The sequence below is a fragment of the Lathamus discolor genome, chromosome 10 (assembly GCF_037157495.1).
Source record: "Lathamus discolor isolate bLatDis1 chromosome 10, bLatDis1.hap1, whole genome shotgun sequence".
Classification (NCBI taxonomy): domain Eukaryota; kingdom Metazoa; phylum Chordata; class Aves; order Psittaciformes; family Psittacidae; genus Lathamus; species Lathamus discolor.
This window is the reverse complement of record NC_088893.1, coordinates 3,178,555-3,197,617: the sequence shown is the minus strand read 5'-3', so window position 1 is coordinate 3,197,617 and position 19,063 is coordinate 3,178,555. Positions and strand designations below refer to the sequence as shown.

At 39.1% G+C, this 19,063-nt stretch overlaps 1 protein-coding gene across 13 annotated transcripts in view; it reads right to left on the bottom strand.

Annotated features, from left to right (window-relative positions):
• Positions 1 to 19,063, bottom strand: part of TENM2 (teneurin transmembrane protein 2) — a 685,555-nt gene that overhangs the window by 101,112 nt on the left and 565,380 nt on the right. For all 13 annotated transcript variants that reach the window (XM_065690193.1, XM_065690201.1, XM_065690202.1 and 10 more), the window contains 2 exons: positions 11,805 to 12,000; positions 8,872 to 8,973 (listed from right to left, as the gene is read on the bottom strand). In XM_065690193.1, coding sequence (XP_065546265.1) covers positions 8,872 to 8,973; positions 11,805 to 12,000 — 298 coding nt within the window. The remainder of the gene's footprint in view (positions 1 to 8,871; positions 8,974 to 11,804; positions 12,001 to 19,063) is intronic.

The following is a 19,063-nucleotide window of genomic DNA, read 5'->3' as shown; positions in this document are numbered from 1 at the left end:
AACTTTTCTCAGTTATTTCCATCCTCCATCATTAGTGAATTCATAGAATCATAGAATAGTTAGGGTTTGAAAGGACCTTCAGATCATCTAGTTCCAACCCCCCTGCCATGGGCAGGGACACCTCACACTAAACCATGTCACCCAAGGCTTCATCCAACCTGGCCTTGAAAACTGCCAGGGTTGGAGCGTTCACAGCTTCCCTGGGCAACCCATTCCAGTGCCTCAGCACCCTCACAGGAAAGAATTTCCTCCTTAGATCCAATCTAAACTTCCCCTTGTCCTGTCACTGCAGTCCCTGATGAAGAGTCTCTCCCCAGCATCCTTATAGGCCCCCTTCAGATACTGGAAGGCTGCTATGAGGTCTCCACGCAGCCTTCTCTTCTCCAGGCTGAACAGCCCCAACTTTCTCAGCCTGTCTTCATACGGGAGGTGCTCCAGCCCCTGAGCATCCTCGTGGCCCTCCTCTGGACTTGTTCCAGCAGTTCCATGTCCTTTTTATGTTGAGGACACCAGAACTGCACACAATGCTCCAGGTGAGGTCTCACGAGAGCAGAGTAGAGGGGCAGGATCACCTCCTTCGCCCTGCTGGTCACGCTCCTTTTGATGCAGCCCAGGATACGGTTGCTTTCTGGGCTGCGAGCGCACACTGAAGCCGGCTCATTTTGAGTTTCTCATTGACCAGCACCCCCAAGTCCTTCTCTGCAGGGCCGCTCTGAATCTCTTCTTTGCCCAATCTGTAGCTGTGCCTGGGATTGCTCCAACCCAGGTGCAGGACCTTGCACTTGTCGTGGTTGAACTTCATAAGGTTGGCATCAGCCCACCTCACAAGCGTGTCAAGGTCCCTCTGGATGGCATCCCTGCCCTCCAGCGTATCAACCGGACCACACAGCTTGGTGTCATCGGCAAACTTGCTGAGGGCGCACTCAATCCCACTGTCCATGTCAGCGATGAAGATGTTAAACAAGACCAGTCCCAGCACTGATCCCTGAGGGACACCACTCGTTACCGGTCTCCAGCCGGACATCGAGCCATTGACCACAAATCTTTGTGTGCGGCCGTCCAGCCAGTTCTTTATTCACTGAGTGGTCCACCTATCAAATTGATGTCTCTCCAATTTAGAGACAAGGATGTTACACGGGACAGTGTTGAATGCTCTGCACAAGTCCAGGTAGATGACATCAACTGCTCTACCCCTGTCCATCAGTTCCGTAGCCCCGTCATTGAAGGCCACCAACTTGTGCAGGATTCCTTGGCATTCCCCATTTTTTTTCTCAATACTTCTAGCTTTCAGCTTTCTCCTACAGAAATAAGTCTACCTTCTTAGCTGAAACACTATCCCGAAAGCTCTTTGAGAAAAGGCATCATACATAATGTCAAGTTCGTACACTGCAACATGAATTTAGAAACACATGAAAGGGCAATGCAATCCAGTAGCACAAATGTGGCTGTCTGTTTGCTGATGTTTTAATATAGAAAACAAATGCTCATGAAGTTGCTGTGGTAGATACATCTAGTATATATAACAACATAAAATAAATACCTTTAAAAAATTCTAAAACATTTTTGCTGCCTTGTAAGGGCACAACTGTAACAAAGGAAAAGAGGGAAATGCTTCTAAACAACAGGAGCATCCCTACTTGCAATGATTCAGGACAACCTTTCTGTAGATAAATTCTTTATAACCCTGAATTCAATTCTGGAATCAACAGAAGCTATAAAAGCTTTAATAACAATGAGAAGATCATATTTAACTTGCTGAAATCCATATTTTTAAAGTCTGCTTTTTTCAAGTATTCACAATGTTAATAGTAGCTCCTTGGTCTTTATTTCAACTTTATAAATATTCTCTTATAAAGAATGCAGAGGACATGAACCACCTGCGCAGGCAGGCTAGAGAGTGTTCTGAGTACTTTTATGTTACCAGCCTGTTACTAATAGCACACACCTTGCTAACATCTGCTAAACCTCACATTTCATCTACAATGTACTGGGACAGGTACGTGTTTTTAAAGAGCAATGAAATGTTGGGTGCTGAATGACTTATTGTAACAGAAATTTAACAAGGTGTCTGCTGTAGAATTCTGGAGTCCAGACTCTTCAGTCCCCTGTTTTTACCTCTAATCTCCCACAGTTCATGGGATTGATGAGGAAAACTGCAAACTAGAAATGATGGCTCCTGTATCCTGTTCCCTGTCACACTCCTGACTGTGCGCTTGGAGACCCTTTTGGAGCCATCACCACTAACAATCAGAAAGAATTCAGCCTGTGACCCTCTCAGTTCTTGGCTCCTGTTTAAATTGCCAATTAGAGTGGTGGATTTTGTGTTGGCTTTACTTGTCTACCTGACACTGGATCAAAGCTATTATCTCATTTCATGCAGTCAAGCTAGCAGCTGATGGACAACAGCGACTGTCAATCATTGTCAAAACAGGTTACATGTCCATTTATTTATCCTGCAATTATTTTAGGCACACTTGATAGCACAAAACCTTATTCAGAGTGTACTGCAGTTCCATAAAACTAAGCAAACTGAGGGCAGACAGGCAAGCACTGCCCTGTACACAGAACTCAGTGGAAGGCAAGTGAGAACATGATCAGTTTGCCAGAAATGAGAAATGTCTGCTAATACAATATGAGGCTGGGAAAAGAAGAAGAAAATTTATAACAAAGGCATGTTGAGGTACTGAGTCTGAGAGGTGGGGACTGATGGAGAGGAACACTGCCAAAGACAGCCCTGTCTGTTCAAGTAGCAAGATGACGCTTCCACCCACTGTGAGAGACGATTTGAGTGACAAGCCAGGGCTGTGCTGCTGCTGCAGCACATTCATAAGTTGGCACACATACACACATAAACATACCAACCCCCAAAACAAACCCACCCAGAAAGACATACTAAGAGAGAAGCTGAACATGCTGAATTTTGTCAACTGCAAGGAATGATGTAGCTATGTGTGGGTGACAAGTCATGAATGCAGCATTTCCAAAGAAAAGCACACTTTAAAAATCCTTTTTTTGTTTTTGAGTACAGTGTGATGAGACATGCTATGATTATGAACGCATGAAGTGCTTGCCAATGAAGTTGTTAGTTCTCTTATTTCTGTTTTCCCCCTACCCCACTACTTCTCAGCCCTCCCCTGCATTCTTGCTCTATCACAGTGGTCAATACCATTATTCTACCTACCATTAAGGTTCAAAATCAGGGTGTTATTTTTGACTCATCTGTTTCCTCACCTCACATTCAGGCTTTGACAAAGTCTTACAGATTTCTTCTTCATTGCATGTCACAATTATTACTCTAGCTTTCAGCAAATGAAATCTACATTAAATCAGCACCTTTTTCTCCAGCATTGATAAATTCAGCCTTCTTCAATTGTGTCTGTGTGCAACAGTGCTGCAAAAATCATGTTAATCTGTTAATCCATCCATCAAACAGGGCTCTTCTTTCTCAGTCCTGTTTCAGGTCCTTTCCTCTTGTCACATGGAACATGAACTTCATGCTGTAACTTCATTTACAGAACAGCTTTACCCCAGACTGCTCACTGCTAGAATTATGACTTCAGCCTCTCTGTGATTTACAATGCTTTTGAAAGTCAAATTGAAAAAGTGCTTTTTAGAAGTGCACTTTTCTATGCTCTGTCTCCTCTGGAAGCCCCATTTGCCCTCCATCACCCGCATGATGTTATCTATCTGCCCCATTATCCCTCTTCAAAACTGTCTTTAACCACAGTGTTCCCCAAAACTGACAACAGTCACACTGCTAGTGTGCTTATGACATTGGGTATCACTTTTTTTTTTTCCTTTTATCTCTACATCTGTCAACTGGCTCCCATTCATTCCCCTTCAGCTTGCATCGGTAAATTCCTGGAGGTAGGCGCTGGTTTTACTTATTTGTTTTGCTTGTGAAGCACTAAGCACGATAGATTAGCTTTAGCAAGTGCTATTACTCTTGACAATCTCTATAATACCATAAAGATGGCATTTTTCCTGTACTATTGTTCCTTTTGTCTGCCAAGCCAATCTGCTTTGGGTACTTTAATCCAACATACTTCACTTGTCTCATCTATAATCAGTTATTGCACAAATTTATAGCGAGTCACCTGAATAGTACAAGGCACATTCACCAGTTTGTGTCACAGAAGACCTTAAGTGCTGCCTCACCACGGGTCCCATTGCTCCTGTGAGGCTACAAACATGTGCAGGACAGGCAAAGGAGACAGGCTATTCAGTATCAGCTCTCACCTTTCCCTTCAAACTCCAGTGAGCTTCAGTCTGCTTGCACTATTTTCAGTTCTTAAAATTTTCAGCCAAGTTATAGAGGCAAATATTGTTTTCCTCAGTCACAGACAGAGGAAATATTATCTCCTATATACTACCAACATACGCTGGACACTGTTCATTCACATGGACCACACACTCTACAGCAATGAACTGAGTACTGAATCATTTGGCAAGATGCACTCCGAAATTCATGTTTTCCCCATTGGAATCACTCCCAGAACATCTTATGCCACTGGGAGCATTCTGGACGTGGCACTAAGAGAATAGTTTCAAACAGAGTATTCAATGGACTAAAAATCATTATTTTATGCACCACTGCCCAAGCAATAAGGCTCTGAATAACCTCAGAGCAAGAAGAGTCCCAAACGACTGAAATTTGAATAACAACAACTGAGAAAAGCAAGAGTTGCTACTTCTAGCAATTATACCTTACTTACCTAATAATTGTCAGCTTTTTACAGTTTTATGCAGAGATTAACAGCACACACATAACAAAGGAAATGGCAGTGGTAGGAACTCTTATTGTGCTGCGGGCAATCATCAGAAACAGCAAATCCATTAGAATAAATTCAAAAATATATAGACTACACTTTACAGCTTAGTAACTATGTCAAACTAAATAGATGTTGCAAAAGAAAGAAAAAGAAATTTTAAAAAACCTACCCTTCTTTTTATACTTATTAAAGTGGCGCCGTCCTTTGCCAGTAAGCCAAAAACAAACAGAATGAAAATAAAAGAATGAAAAACCCACACAAGGAGAACAGGAAAAGAAACTGCGAATAACATAAATCTGAATAATTAAGAGCTTTAAAAATCAGATTAAAAAGTCAACTGATCAAACATGGCACAAATTTCTGGTTTAAAAAAAACCCCAAACCTTCAATCCATTTAGATTCAAATATTAAACATGTTTCTTATTACATTGCATAATCAACGGAAAGTATCTGTTAAATGGCAAGTTCATGGCATCTGACTTGACTCAATTTTTTTCCTTCTGTTACAAATGAGATACCATCTCTTAACAGGCTCTGCTCATCACGTCAATGCAGAAATCCCATGTGATGGTGCATAGTTTCACCTTTTCCGATTAGCTAAATAAGCTCATGATGCAAACCCTAGTATTTTAAAACGCGAAATTGAAGGAGGCTCTGAGCACATTTGCAAATCAGTATCAGACAGTATCTTTGTTAAAGGAGTGGAAGAGTTGCATGCCTTTCAAATATATTATGAGATGGGACGAAATTGTAGCCAACTCTGAGTTACTTCTAGGAACCCACCTCATTGTAACACTGAACCCTACAGATGGGGAAAAGCAGGGCATGACAAAGGATGCCTGCTTGCAGATTTACCACAGAACTTGGCAGCTGAAAGACCAAACTATTATTAGACATTAACAGTGGGAACACTAAGAAGGACATCTTGATATACTTAGGTGGTTATGCTATAGAGGTTGCAGGAAAATAGAGATGAATATAAAAAAGGGACAACACACCAAAATAACAATCATAGCTGCATGTCTGATTCTTTAATCGATCCTTGGCCATAGCATCACTTCTTATCAGTAACTCCTACAGATAATCGTGGACAGGAGGTTACTCACCGTGCAGTTCAATTTAAAGCAAATCTTCCACTGGCTTTAACTGTACACATTTTCTTTATCAGGATAAATCTCCACCCACTGCGTTATCTTTTGACTATCAGACTTTCTTTTTCTTTATATGCCGTGTTTTATCCACATGAGATTAAAATGTATGATTACCTTTGTGTGTGCATGATGGAATTCTTAATTAGGTTAAAGTCCAAATGATTTCATAGGCAATCTTGCCTGAGCAAGGATGGAATAAATCTGTTGATATTGGCTACCTGAGAATAAGCTATTTCCACAGATAAGGGTGAGAAATAAACCCTCCCAGTATTCTGCAAGAGTGCTTGAGAGGGTGAAATTTCTTTCACTTCAATCAGGATATGAAAACTTATTTCAGCCTGTGGATTGGTCCAAAAGTTAATCTCTAGTAATTTGCATGGTATTTTCCTGGAACTAATGGATCAGAAGTCAAATCTGAGCTGTCTTTTATAGATTTCCTTCATTTTTATCTTTTAGAACTACATGAATGGAGCAGAATAGCAGGGAGAGTACCTGCACACTGTCTGCAATAAGTTTGCAGACAACTTCTTGCAAGATTCATTGCTCCTGATGCCCTCAAGAGCAGCCCTGTAACAGGAGACTCACTGCTATAAAAGATCATGCTTCATGTCTATCAAACCTGGGTTTCACCCTATGTGAAGCTCTTGTACTGCTGTGTTACTGCATGAATCAACTTCTAAAAGCTGTCTGAGGAACTTGTGCACATTTTCTCCACATTAGTCTATTTAAGTCTTGCCTCAAATTATATTTTACAGTGGAGAACTGAGACAGTGAAAGATGTGTTGCTAGGGAAATAATAATAAAAAAAAGTCAGATGGAAAGAAAATCATTATCCTTCTATACTTGTGACAGCTTAAATATAACTGTAACATTATGGTAAATGTATATTAAACATGTGTCCATACATACAGCATTCCGGAAAATATTTAATTCTCTCTCTCATTTTATTGTGTTTTACCATGCAGCCAATTCCAATTCTGATTTCTGTCTTCTGAAACTGCTCTCACATATAATCTGCATTCAAACAGGCAGAAAACTCTGTGGACATTAGAAGAGGCCTGACAGCGCTGTGAAATGGGTAAGGCATACAGCCCTTACACCCAGCTCAGCAGTACCCTTCTGGGTATGTCTCCTAGTGTAAGGATGTGTTTCTGTGCAAGCACATAGCTGCACAAGAATTCTGTCAACACAGCTTTTTTGTCAGTTTATGTAGCTTTTCAAGCTTCTTTGTTCTTTAGAAATACCATGATGTCTGACAAGAAAACAGTAAAAGAGTTGAAAGAAGCTTCCAAGAAACCATTTCTGCTTTTGAGGAGACAGAGACAACACAGAAAGGACAAAGCAGGAAGCAGAGGGAAGGTACTGAGGGGCAGGAGAAGCCTGGCAGGTACAGTATGACAAGTACCCTACAAAAAAAACTACTTATCTGGCACAGCCTGAACAAGTACTTCCTGGCATTAACATAGAATACAGTGTTACACAGAGTTTCAGTACACAATGCAGGGCTGATCCACAACTCAAAATGCAAATGGCTTGATTTAATGGCCATGGATGTGTGAAGGGTGGCAGTGAAGCACACAGTCACTGCATGCATACTTTCACAGGTTAACACCACAGAAATGCATATAGCTGTCACTGTGTATTTATAGCACACATTATCATACCATTTACTTTGTAATATACAGATATCTCCTCTATAGATTTGCCAGAGTGCTTTAATTTCTCAGGTAATCAAACAACATGCAAGCTAGTTGAAGCCTTCTTTAAAATGAGTAGGGCTAGTACTGAAATAACATCATTAGCTTTCCAAGGCCCTTGGGGTCTTTTCTTCTATTTATATATATATATGTATGTATATAAATACATATATTTATACTGGGGCACCTTCAAGAGCCAATCATGGAGACACAAAATGGAAATTACTCCCTGCAGTACTACTGTAACAGCTATTGATGGAGTATTTTATAGACACACATTGGTATGCTGGATGCCACCCTGCTACACCAGTGAAAGAGGTAGGGCACAACAAACTGTCCTCAGGACTGGGTCAGGAATCTAAGAAGAAATGAGCACATTGCTAAGACCCTTTGAGGCATGTCAAAAAGCTTTCAAACAGTAGGCTTTCCCCCTTTGAACACTAACAACCCTATCCCTGTGGAAAATAATTATAAGCTTATGCTACTGATAGTATGCCTAAATCTCACACTAAGAAGGAAGCAAATTCTAAAATGTTCTGACTGCTCAGAAACAGCAGGGAATACAAGCTAGTCATTGAATTTAGACAACATATGTGCTACTAACTGTATAAACTAAAGAGGTCCTCCTTTATGAATCTTTTCCCTGTGACTGCTATACCAAACTATCAGAAAAACTTAGTAAATACATACAGCCAGTCCACAGATGGCTTTTAGATTTCTGTTTAATCCTTTATATGCACCTCCTAGGTTTAGTTACTAAAATTTACAATCAACATTTAAGCAAAAGTCTATTTTAAGACTTTATCGGGTCCTACTTCTTTTCCTAAAAAAGGTGACCTTCCTTTGGTCAAAGAGTAATTGCATATGCAAGAAAGATGCTATGTATTGGAAGTAAGGCTCAGCCAAGCCAGAAAATACATTACATGCTATCAATGAAGATAATCAGTCTTCTGTAGCAGACCAGTTAAGGATTATCTGAAAGCATTGATAATTCATCCAGTTTTGCAGAAAATAAATCTTTTCTGCCATTTCTACCTACTACCTTTGACACAAAAAGATCTGTAGTTGTGGAACCTCAGTGGCAACGTAGCAATACTTCCACTCAATCGTATTTAACTAAGAGATCTAAGGAAGAAAATGCATATTGATCTATTTGAATCTAGCTTGGACCCATGCTAACTATCAGCCACTGAAGATCCATACATCACAAACACACACTGTGGTTATTTGTAAACACAGGGACAATGATACCTTTAGCACAATCTGCTCCATGAAATCCTGGAAAGCAGTGACAGACACCTGATACACACTCGCCATTCCCATGACAGTGACGTGGGCAGTCTTGCACTGAATCTGAAATACAAGCATCACAGGCACATTAGCTGGTTCCCATTTAGGCTACAGATTCTTCATTTATTTTTTCTTTATTTTGTCTTCAATACCTAGGAGAACAACTGCTAATAATATTAACACCACAAAGTCCAGGTGGGGCAGAAAGGTATCAAGTTTTATGGCAGCATGAGTAAGTGTAGAGGTCTAATGATAGACTAAAATCATATATAAAGTCTCTGCACACTATTGGAACTCAAAGTAGTCTAGTAATGCTCAAGTCCTCTGTTCCCACAGGTAGACAAGATCGGCTCTTAAGACCTCTACAGCTATGTTTGAATTCATATTAGGTAGCAAACATATTGCTTCATCAGGAAAATTGACAATCTGCCTTTTGCAATTAGACTTTGAACTTGCACTACCACTCTTCCATGTGAAACTGATTATCCCAAGGAGTATATCTTCCCTTCCTTCTACAGACATTTAAAGTCTCATTAATTAAGCTGACAGAAATATCTACTGAACACGACAAATAGGAGCTCTTTTGCTCCAGAAAATATTCTTTATCCTTAAAAAAAAGAATACAAAAGGTGCAAGTTGCCATCCAACAGGATGAAGAAAAGGTCTGTAAAAACATTAGACAAGGTTTAACACCAGAGTTGAAGTGAGTGATTGAGGTGTTGATGACTTCAATAATCTGAGAAATCAGCACACCAGCTGTACCAAAATACTTCTTCTCCACAATTTCTGTTGTTATTTGGATAATACACACACTACTTCACATCACAGAAACCCAGAAATAAAATTCCAATTTTGAAATTAATTTTAAAAATCACTTCATTTGAAAGCTGTTGGATTTCAGTGCAGCTTATTTTCAACACTGAATTATTGGAATAGAACTCTAACTGGAATGGTGTTATCCTTCACTCTTACTCCCTGTTGTTGTGGGACCTGCGGTCCCAAACTAAATGGCTCTGTCAGTTCCAGACACCAAACAAACGGCAGCTGCACAACACAGAAAATGAATTTTGGATTTGGAACTAGCAGAACCACACGAAGTGTTTTTCTGTCAAATTAAACTGAAAAGAGAAGAAAGATTCAAGCACAATTTTAATCCTAGTTTCACAGTTGCAGGACACTAAGTAAAACCACTGCAAAGTAAATGTTCAGAGAAGTCATTAACTTGGCCACTTGAAACGATTCATGTAAACAATGGAAAAAAACCCTGAAATATAATGCTCAAAGATATCAATTTGTCTCATGAAGAAGCTTATCTATAGATTATTTTCATTATTTGGCTTCATGGCACAGAAAAGCATTTTCTGTGTATTCAAAATAATGGTAAATTTAGTATTCTCTGGGTGTTAACATCATTTCTTTTATTCTTTCTCCTCTTCCACATCAGAGAAACTTGCAGGTGTCTCAGATCCTTTGATAATGAAATGTCTGATACTAGGTGTGTGCAGGAGAACCTCTGAACTGGATAAACCACTATACTTTTCTCTACATTTCAGCCCAATTACTGTTATTGCACTATCAAGTAGTCTACCTGACTATTAGACCTTTGATGCTCTTGAAAGCTGTAGCCTAGACCAGGCAACTCTTTTAAGGACAGCTTATCATATGTGAAGGCTTTCTAAGCACAATAGATGTGTAACAGGATATAAGCGCTAACGTTCTTGTTGGTTTTGAAGCAGCAGACAAAGTCTTGTATAGGCAAATATGCATATATATACATATATATATATATATATCCACATGCATAGCACCTACTAGCTCTTCCAAAATCAGATGTAAGCTATGGAAGAATTTTTTCACCTCAACTGAGGTTAGCAGAAACAATTAGATTCATAATTAATGACAGAGTATTGGCTGTCCTCCTGTACCCTCTGTCTTAAGCCAACAAACTGAATTTTATACTAATGTAAAAGGAAAAAATATAAGCTCCATATCATTACTCAGGTAAGACTGCAAAAGACCTCCAACCTTTTTCTACCAAGCTTAAAAACTCACTTGGACTTTTTGCAGTTTCTCTTCCCCTAAACTAACAGGTATTACAATTTTAGACAATCTAGTGCCATTTAACACTTCACCAGCCAGGACAGAGTAACATGGAGACTATCACAGAATTTTTATGCCACTGTGACAAGATATTCAGCAAAGTTCATTAAGCGCTTCAAAGTTCAATAAACCTTCTAAGAAACCTAGAACTTAGACTTGGTTTGATTTTCATCTAAATGTAACACTACTTTTTTAACAAACTGCAGGGTTCTCAGATTGTAGGCTAGATGTTCTTCTGCTCTTGGTTCTACCATGTTGAGGATATGACCCACTATCTGGTAGGTAGTGAGTAGTAAGCTGTAAACCAGCATACAGCTAACTTTCTCGATTAATCTCTGCAAACAGTGACCTCATTCGCAGGTGTCAGTTTGTTGTGCTGTCTTTCTACTATGATTAAACAGCTTTCCTGTTAGATCCTCTTCCATAATAAAGAATACTCTTTATTCCAGATAAAAAAGCTTCTCCAGAGAAGCAAATAGGAAGTATAAAACAGATAAAGGAGAGGAATATTAACTGGGGAATGCTTCCACCCAGACTGAACTTAGATGTGAGCCTTGCTTTCCAGAACTAAACTCAAGATCTACGGGAATGCTAAAATCTTAAAAGATAAATAAGCAAATTCAGATCAGCACCCCACTGCAGACCTTTTGACATAGTATTGAGGAAAAAATACCCAACCTCATAACATAAGGATAAACAGGACTAATACTGAAGACCACAACAAAGTATTACGGCTTTAAGTAAGGCAAAGCATAAACAGATAGGAACAATGTTCAGGTTGTGAAGATACCTACCCAAAATAACTGTACTGAAAGAGACCACTTCTTTGTCCTTGCCATCATTGTAAAATGCCAGGTGCCACAAACCCACATCCAAGTATTGAACAAACACAGCCTCATTCTGAACAAGGGTCTGAATACTTCGACGTTCCCGCGGGGACTCCACCACACTCCATTTCTCTTTCCCATCCAAACGTTCCATGAAATCGTACTGCAGCAGGAAAAAACAGGGGGGTGGGGGAAAGAAAAAGAACACAAACAAACCAACCCCCAAACAAACAGACCTGTCAGCTCAAAATCTCACACCATATTTTCTCTTCTACCTGGTCAGAAAGTGGTATTTCTGGAAGATACGTCAGCATGAAACTAGTATTTACTAGTCAACATTGGCACACACAGGGATTCTGTGACTCTTGCCTTTCTTAAACAGTGCCATAGAGTCATGCATCTTTGCTCTGCATACATGATCAAAATATGTACAAATGGTACTTCCTGACAAGTTGGGTTTTGAAAAAGAAATGGAAATCAATGATATGATCCATCAAATTTTAGGTTCCTACACAGCTTTCAAAGCTGAAAACCTTCATCCTATGAGATACACACATTTTTCAAAGCAATTGCTACAGTAAATTCTTGCTGCAAGAGGAACAGAAGTCTTGGATGTAGCTCCAGACATATAATTGAATGGAAGCCCCCAGAACGTCAAAACAAACAGGAACAGCCCAAACAAGAAATGTGTTTGTCTAATGTTAGCACCCGATTAAAAGACACTGTAGAAGCTTACATCACAGAGTAAGAGCTGCTTACCTGAGTTTGTATGTGGAACAAGTAGGATACAAAAACCAGAGGGAGCATGGAAAGGAATAACACAAATCAAGTGGCTGAAAGAATTGAACTTATATTAAGGAAAATTGAGAATTTCTGGTTGGATGGTTTCCAAGTAAGGTAGAACATTACATTATCTTTGGAAAAGGGATCAAACCGAGTAAGTGATTATTTAGAGCATAAGAGGAATGGCACCATTAATGGCATGAAACTAAAAAAGGAAAGAAAGAAATTTAAGATGAATGTCAGATAAGCTTCCCATCTATTAAGCTCAGTAAATAGCCTCCCAGTGGAGATGCCACCGCACCACACAATTAAACAGGACTGGAAGAAATATTGGTTAATCTACAACAGGGAATAACTGCATAACAAAGCAGCTGGACTGGCTGTCCTAATAGGCTTTTTGTCTGTTTTTAATGTCTGTGATCCTGGAGCCCTCAAGCTGATGCTAATGCTCAACTTACTAGCTCTCAAAGTCCCTATCTAAGGGAAGCCCTTAAGGAAACAACAAAAATGATATATCTAATCTTTTGATAGTTGTATAACAAGTCCCCCATGAAAACACATCTTGTTTTAGACACATTTATCTACGTAGGAGTAGACAGAGAGAGATAGACATGTCTAAAGAAAGATGTATGCGTTCAATAAAATATAGTAATAGCATGTGCTTGCTTGCTTGCCAGTAGTTTCATTGCATTTCCCTCTAGCACATACAGTCTGTGCTTGCGACAGCTATGGGAAAACATACACCTTCACTTGCTTTCAGTTGAAATAGAAAACTGTAATCTTGCATCCTAAACAGACTAAACATCCACAGAGGGCTGTTCTGTGCACTGCATTCTACTCATTAACAGTGAGTTCTAGTAAATAATACACAATATGCAATAAAATGGTGAAGATTCTCCCTTCTAGTAGAAGAGACAGGCAAATGAACTGATTTAACACTAAGTGCCATGCTACACATCTGTCTAAAACTGGGGTATGAAAAAAAAATCTGTAGCAGTTATATACGAGCAGTGTAGAGTCCTTGATACACTCAGCCTTACGACAAAGGGAAAAGTACGGAAGTACCATTACCTTCCAGTTAAACATGTGGAACTGACACCAATATGTAACTATAAAGGAAATCCATGGCAGGGTAGGAATTTGAGCCCAGGTGTACTAATGTTGAAATCTATTGTCATAGTGAGAGCATTATCCACTCTTTCCTGCGCCTTTAATTGTGGGAGAGAGTAGGAGAGGTGGAATAAAAACTGCCACTGAACTGTTAATATCAGATTGCCATCCACTTGAGCCTTTTCTTTTTTCCCCCAAAGGATTATTTCAGGAGAAGGTGGATCAGGTAAGTTAGTACATTTAAGCCAATGCAGACCAGAGATTTAGAGAATTCTGGCATGTCAGTAACTTTCAGAGTATCAGAGGTTCCAAATATACACACACATCTATGTCTTAAATCAATGACATCTGGAAATATTGCTAAAACCCATCGTCTAACAGTCAGAGGTTAAGGACAGACTCCTCACCTCCTTGGGAAATGTTATTACTTGGGCACCATCTTGGGAAAAAGAAATCTTGCTCTTCAGAACAATTGTTCACAAAGGGTCAACTAAGGAAGTAGCAATAAAAGCTGACATTTCTCACTGGCAACATGCTGTTCGTCTCTGCTTCTGCTGGCAGGTTCCTCTGCCTCCCCTCTGTTTGATGCTGATTCTACCTCATATAGTAGAGAAAGCTCAGCAGTTGGCAAGATCGAAGGGGAAGAGTATTCAGGCTGAAACAGTTTGAAGTAGTTTTAGCTACAGAATATCTTTTCACAATGATGGGGTGTGACCTAGTGAGAGCAGGTCCCTTGGCATGACCTCCCATAAGGCTACAATTTTAACTTTGGTAAAGTTATGACTGGTATTGCCGCTGTTCAATCCAACTATGAAGAACTATTTTAAGCTTAGGCAAAAGCAAAATGACTAAACCTGAATAACTTTATGAATGGTAAAGTACTGGTGCAAACTGATACAGGACATAACAATACATTTTTATCCCTCTTTGGATTCCTCAGTGCTGAGGAAAAAGAAAGAAGAGAATGTATCTGCTGGTGGTTTCCTGGGTGTACAAATCTTAATGTGTCAGCAAGTACCAGGTACCCCAAAATCTGAATGTCCTGACTAACGGGTCACCGAGATGGTGCTGTGAATTCACAACTGGGTAAGATGTCTTCACATGGTTCTCTAGATCATCAGTTTGCCTCTTGAGGCCCTGTTGATTTTCTGATTTACCAGCTGCATGATTAACTACAGACTATAACATTGTGCTGAAGATATCACTCTTGCTTTAAAGCTACTTGTTGACAATTATGCATAGAAGAACCATCTAGGAAAAGAATGAAAGCACTTTCATGATCATTAGGAAGCAACTGTAGAGTTTTTAATCTAACACAACTGCTAAGGAAGAGACTACTAAGTCACATGAATTGGGGAATGGATCTGTCAAACCCAACTGAACCTCTGAAGTAATTTGGAACTTTCACTGACTTTTTTTCTTTTTTTTTCTTTTAATGATCCTTTATATCTCAGGGCTTCATGCCAAAAGTCACACAAAAATGGCAAAAGCTGCTCAGAAACAAAATGCACCAGAAATTCCAAATGACTGCATCTTCAGAGATCAGTTTTGCAGTGGGGAGTACTTACTATGATTAAAGCTCCATAGAACCAGTGACTTGCCAGCCCATATTTCTAATGAAATTTCAACTCACATTCCCAGTAAGTTGGTTTATTTTTACTACACAGCATATCAAAACCCTACTGCATACTTTTATTTACAAACCTAAATCTCGTACTAAGTTCTTTCTGGGCAATTTGCTTTTATAATTTCTTCATTCAGTGCCTTCTATCCTCCTAAGCATTTTATTCACAGGCTAATAAGGATTTTGTTTTTCCAGTAATCATGGGGAGTCAGCAGAACAGCTTTGGAATTTTACGTATACCACAGTGACTACACTGCCCAATGCTATCCATATAGCACTCAAGCCCCATCCAGCCTAGCTTTGAACACTGCCAGGGATGGGGCAGCAACAGCTCTGGGCAATCTATGCCAGTGCCTCATCACCCTCACAGGGAAGAGCCCTTATATCTAACCTGAACTTCCCCTGGTTTCAGTTTGGACCCATCACCCGTTGTCCTATCACTACAGTCCCTGATGAAGGTCACTCTCCAGCATCCCTGTAGCTCTCTTCAGATATCTTTGTTTTTTTCTTAGACTTGAAACTATTTGCATGTGTCCACAAAATCCCCAACAGTGTTTGAAATTAGGAATTGAAAAGAAAGAATGTTTTAGTGCTCTTAATGGATGCATATTCAAATAGTGGGGGAGGAGAAAGAAAGAACATGTTTGGAGTTGTGGCTAGCATTTGTCTTTATGCCAAAGCCCTGGAAGACCTAAGCAGCCAAGAAAACATACATCAGGGAAACTTGTTTGCAAAGTGTGTTAAAATTAGTTCTTCATAAAATCCAGTTGGTAATTATTCATTAAAATACACCCATGAAACATCTGATACCCACAGCGACAGCCAACCAATTTCTTTCAACATTTGAATATGACACCACACAACCAGTCCAGTGCTGCACAGCATTCAGTAATAACAGCTCAGCTGTCATAAGGTAACTTTTAAGGTGGCCAGAGCACCTAAGCGTGTTTGAGCACTGGCTAAAAACAAGGTAACACTAAGGCTCTCTAGCTATTTAAGTTGTTTCAAATAAAGCCATTTCCTGCTATAAATGACACAATTTTCATTTTGCCATGGAAAATTTGTAAGTATACGACATTGCTGAAAATGAAAACCTTACCACTTCATGCACTACCTTCTCTAGACATTATAATGATGTTTATATCTGAGGTTACCTTATTCCATGTGTCACTTTAAATGTTCTACCAATGTGTAGCATCATCATAATTGCTGTAATCTCTGCAAAGCCACTTCATGCATTATTTGACATCTACAGCTCATTTTCTATACATTATCAAATTTATTAATATGACTACCTTCTCCTACTTTCCTATTGATTATTCAAGCCTGCAATGTGCATTTTGTTATTTCTATGTATTACTAAACAAGTTGGAAGAATTTTGCTTGAAAGCAATGCATTCCTGTTTGTAGTCTGCTTGCCACTCAAAACTGCATTTTCACTTTTCCCCCCAGAGCTCCATTCCCTATGCACATGGCACACAAGACTGCTTCTAGACAAGTTTACAGCTACATCAGTTTGACTGACTAAACCAGGCATTTGGAATATTTGCTAAACAGTAATACTGAGAAGGTTAAATCTCAGCAGGGCTCTCAGACAGGAACTGCATCTTGTTGTCTCAGGTTAATCATGTACCTAATTTGCTGATTATTGACTTGCTCCCACAAAGGATTTTACTTGGCTTGACATATCAACACTGATCAGTGATGAACTGTCAAGTGTAGTTGTTCACTGCTTTACAGCTCATGTTCCTAACCTTGCAGAAACAAGGATTTTAAATTTCAATTTTAAAATATCATCTGGTGTCAACTTCAGACTATTTTCATTAATAGAAACACATTCTCTTCCTTTCTGTCAGACAAGGCTTCTTTTCACTAACTCAGGTCTGTAACAGGTTGCCTTTCTTTCGCTAAAATTATTTCTCTTGGTAGCAACTTGGCTGAATTTTGATTGCTGGGCAAAAATGCTAAGCAATCTTCTGCTGTACCACCTTGTTGACAAGCAGTAAGACCCAGCATGACATGGGAAAGTAATTCTGTAGATCATACTGGTGGATTTCATGAACTCCTTTTATGGAAAAGGGTTGGAATTGCTTCCTTTAAAGCCTAGAAAACAGGTTCTCTAAGGAGTTATCCAGCCCAGTAGGAAACACAGTTGATATTTCTCATTATTTAATAGAACAGAAAGGTCACAAAATTTATATCCAATCCACATAAGGTGGAGAGAAAGAAAGAAAGGAAACTTCACCTGTTCATAGTCTTCTGAGATGAGAACATCATAATGAAAACTAGAACAAATATATTTGATCACAGTGCAATAGAAATTAAAGTTCATCTTGAATTAAAAAAAATAAGTTATACTACCAGTTAAATCCAACTGGATTTCTTGTGAAAGATACAGGCAACCCTTCATCATGGCTTAGACAATTATAATTAACTTGTATTTATAGCTAAACTTGATGACTGCTTAGCAGCTTTGGTTACCCTAAGTCGTTTTCACATCATGATTTATTTGCCTTCCTCAACTAAATTGCTCTTTTTTCCAAAGGTGGATTGATAGGGGAAGTGAGAACCAAAATTCAGAATTAAATGAGACATGGTCAATATATTATGCCATTCCTTCACTGAAACAGTTAAAGACATAATTTTGCTCTCAAAACAACATATTTGAAGCATTATAGCCAAAATTAAAACATATTTAGGGTTTCTACCCTGGAATATATTCTCAGAGGATAACTTCTGTGTTGCATGGATGTCTGGAAATGGCTGATAATTAGTCAATAGCCCACTACAATTTCCACAATGTATCTAGTCTTTGTATAGAACCTCAGGATGCTGTATGATAACCTCTAGCTATACAGAAAACTATCCACTTACCCTCCCTTCATATGGTTGTGGACTGCTGTTCCTTATTTCTAAACAGGCAGATATATCAATTCAATATCTCACATTTTTAAACAGCATATTACAGGGGTCTGATTGAATTTGGATAGTCAAATCTCCTTGTTCACAAATTCTTAGAAGGAGAGGTCATGAAACCATGTAAACCTCTCCTTTCCTCCCAACTCTCTTCAAAGATTTTGGTTTACGATTCAGATTATAGGCAAGAATAAATACCAAGGAACAAGCAGCAATGCAGAATAGTTCCTTAAATTTACCTCACATTGGGAAGCAGCTCCAAATATCAGTTAATGTAAGTGTGTTTTCCCCAGAAAATTAATTGGTTCACTGTTTGTGCCACGAGTTTGTGCATACACATGGATACAGGTCACTTAGGGCAATATGAACATCCTTCCCCTATATGGCAATATGCAGCAATGCAATTATGTTAAAGCCTCTGGGCTTTTAGCTTCAATCATGCATTTTAACCATCTAGGTAGCTGCAGTTTGCTACAGTAGCAACTCTTTGTAAATCAGGGCAAGACATCTAGAAATGTTAAATGAGGCTTTCCCAAAAGGAATCGTGCAGTTCTATGTTTGCTTTTTGGAAATCCCACACTCAATAAAGCATTTTAAGTTTAGGTGATAATTTCTGAATGAAGAACTGATTTTTACCAGTAAGGGTATCCTTTTCAAAAGCTGGTTGCTATTTCTGCTTCCCTTGCACTCTAAAGAATGGAGGCTCTTTCTTTTTAGTATGTGTAACTGCAAATATATTATTTCTCATTACAGTTCTAATCTAAGTAAATGGGAAGCCTTACATTCACATTAA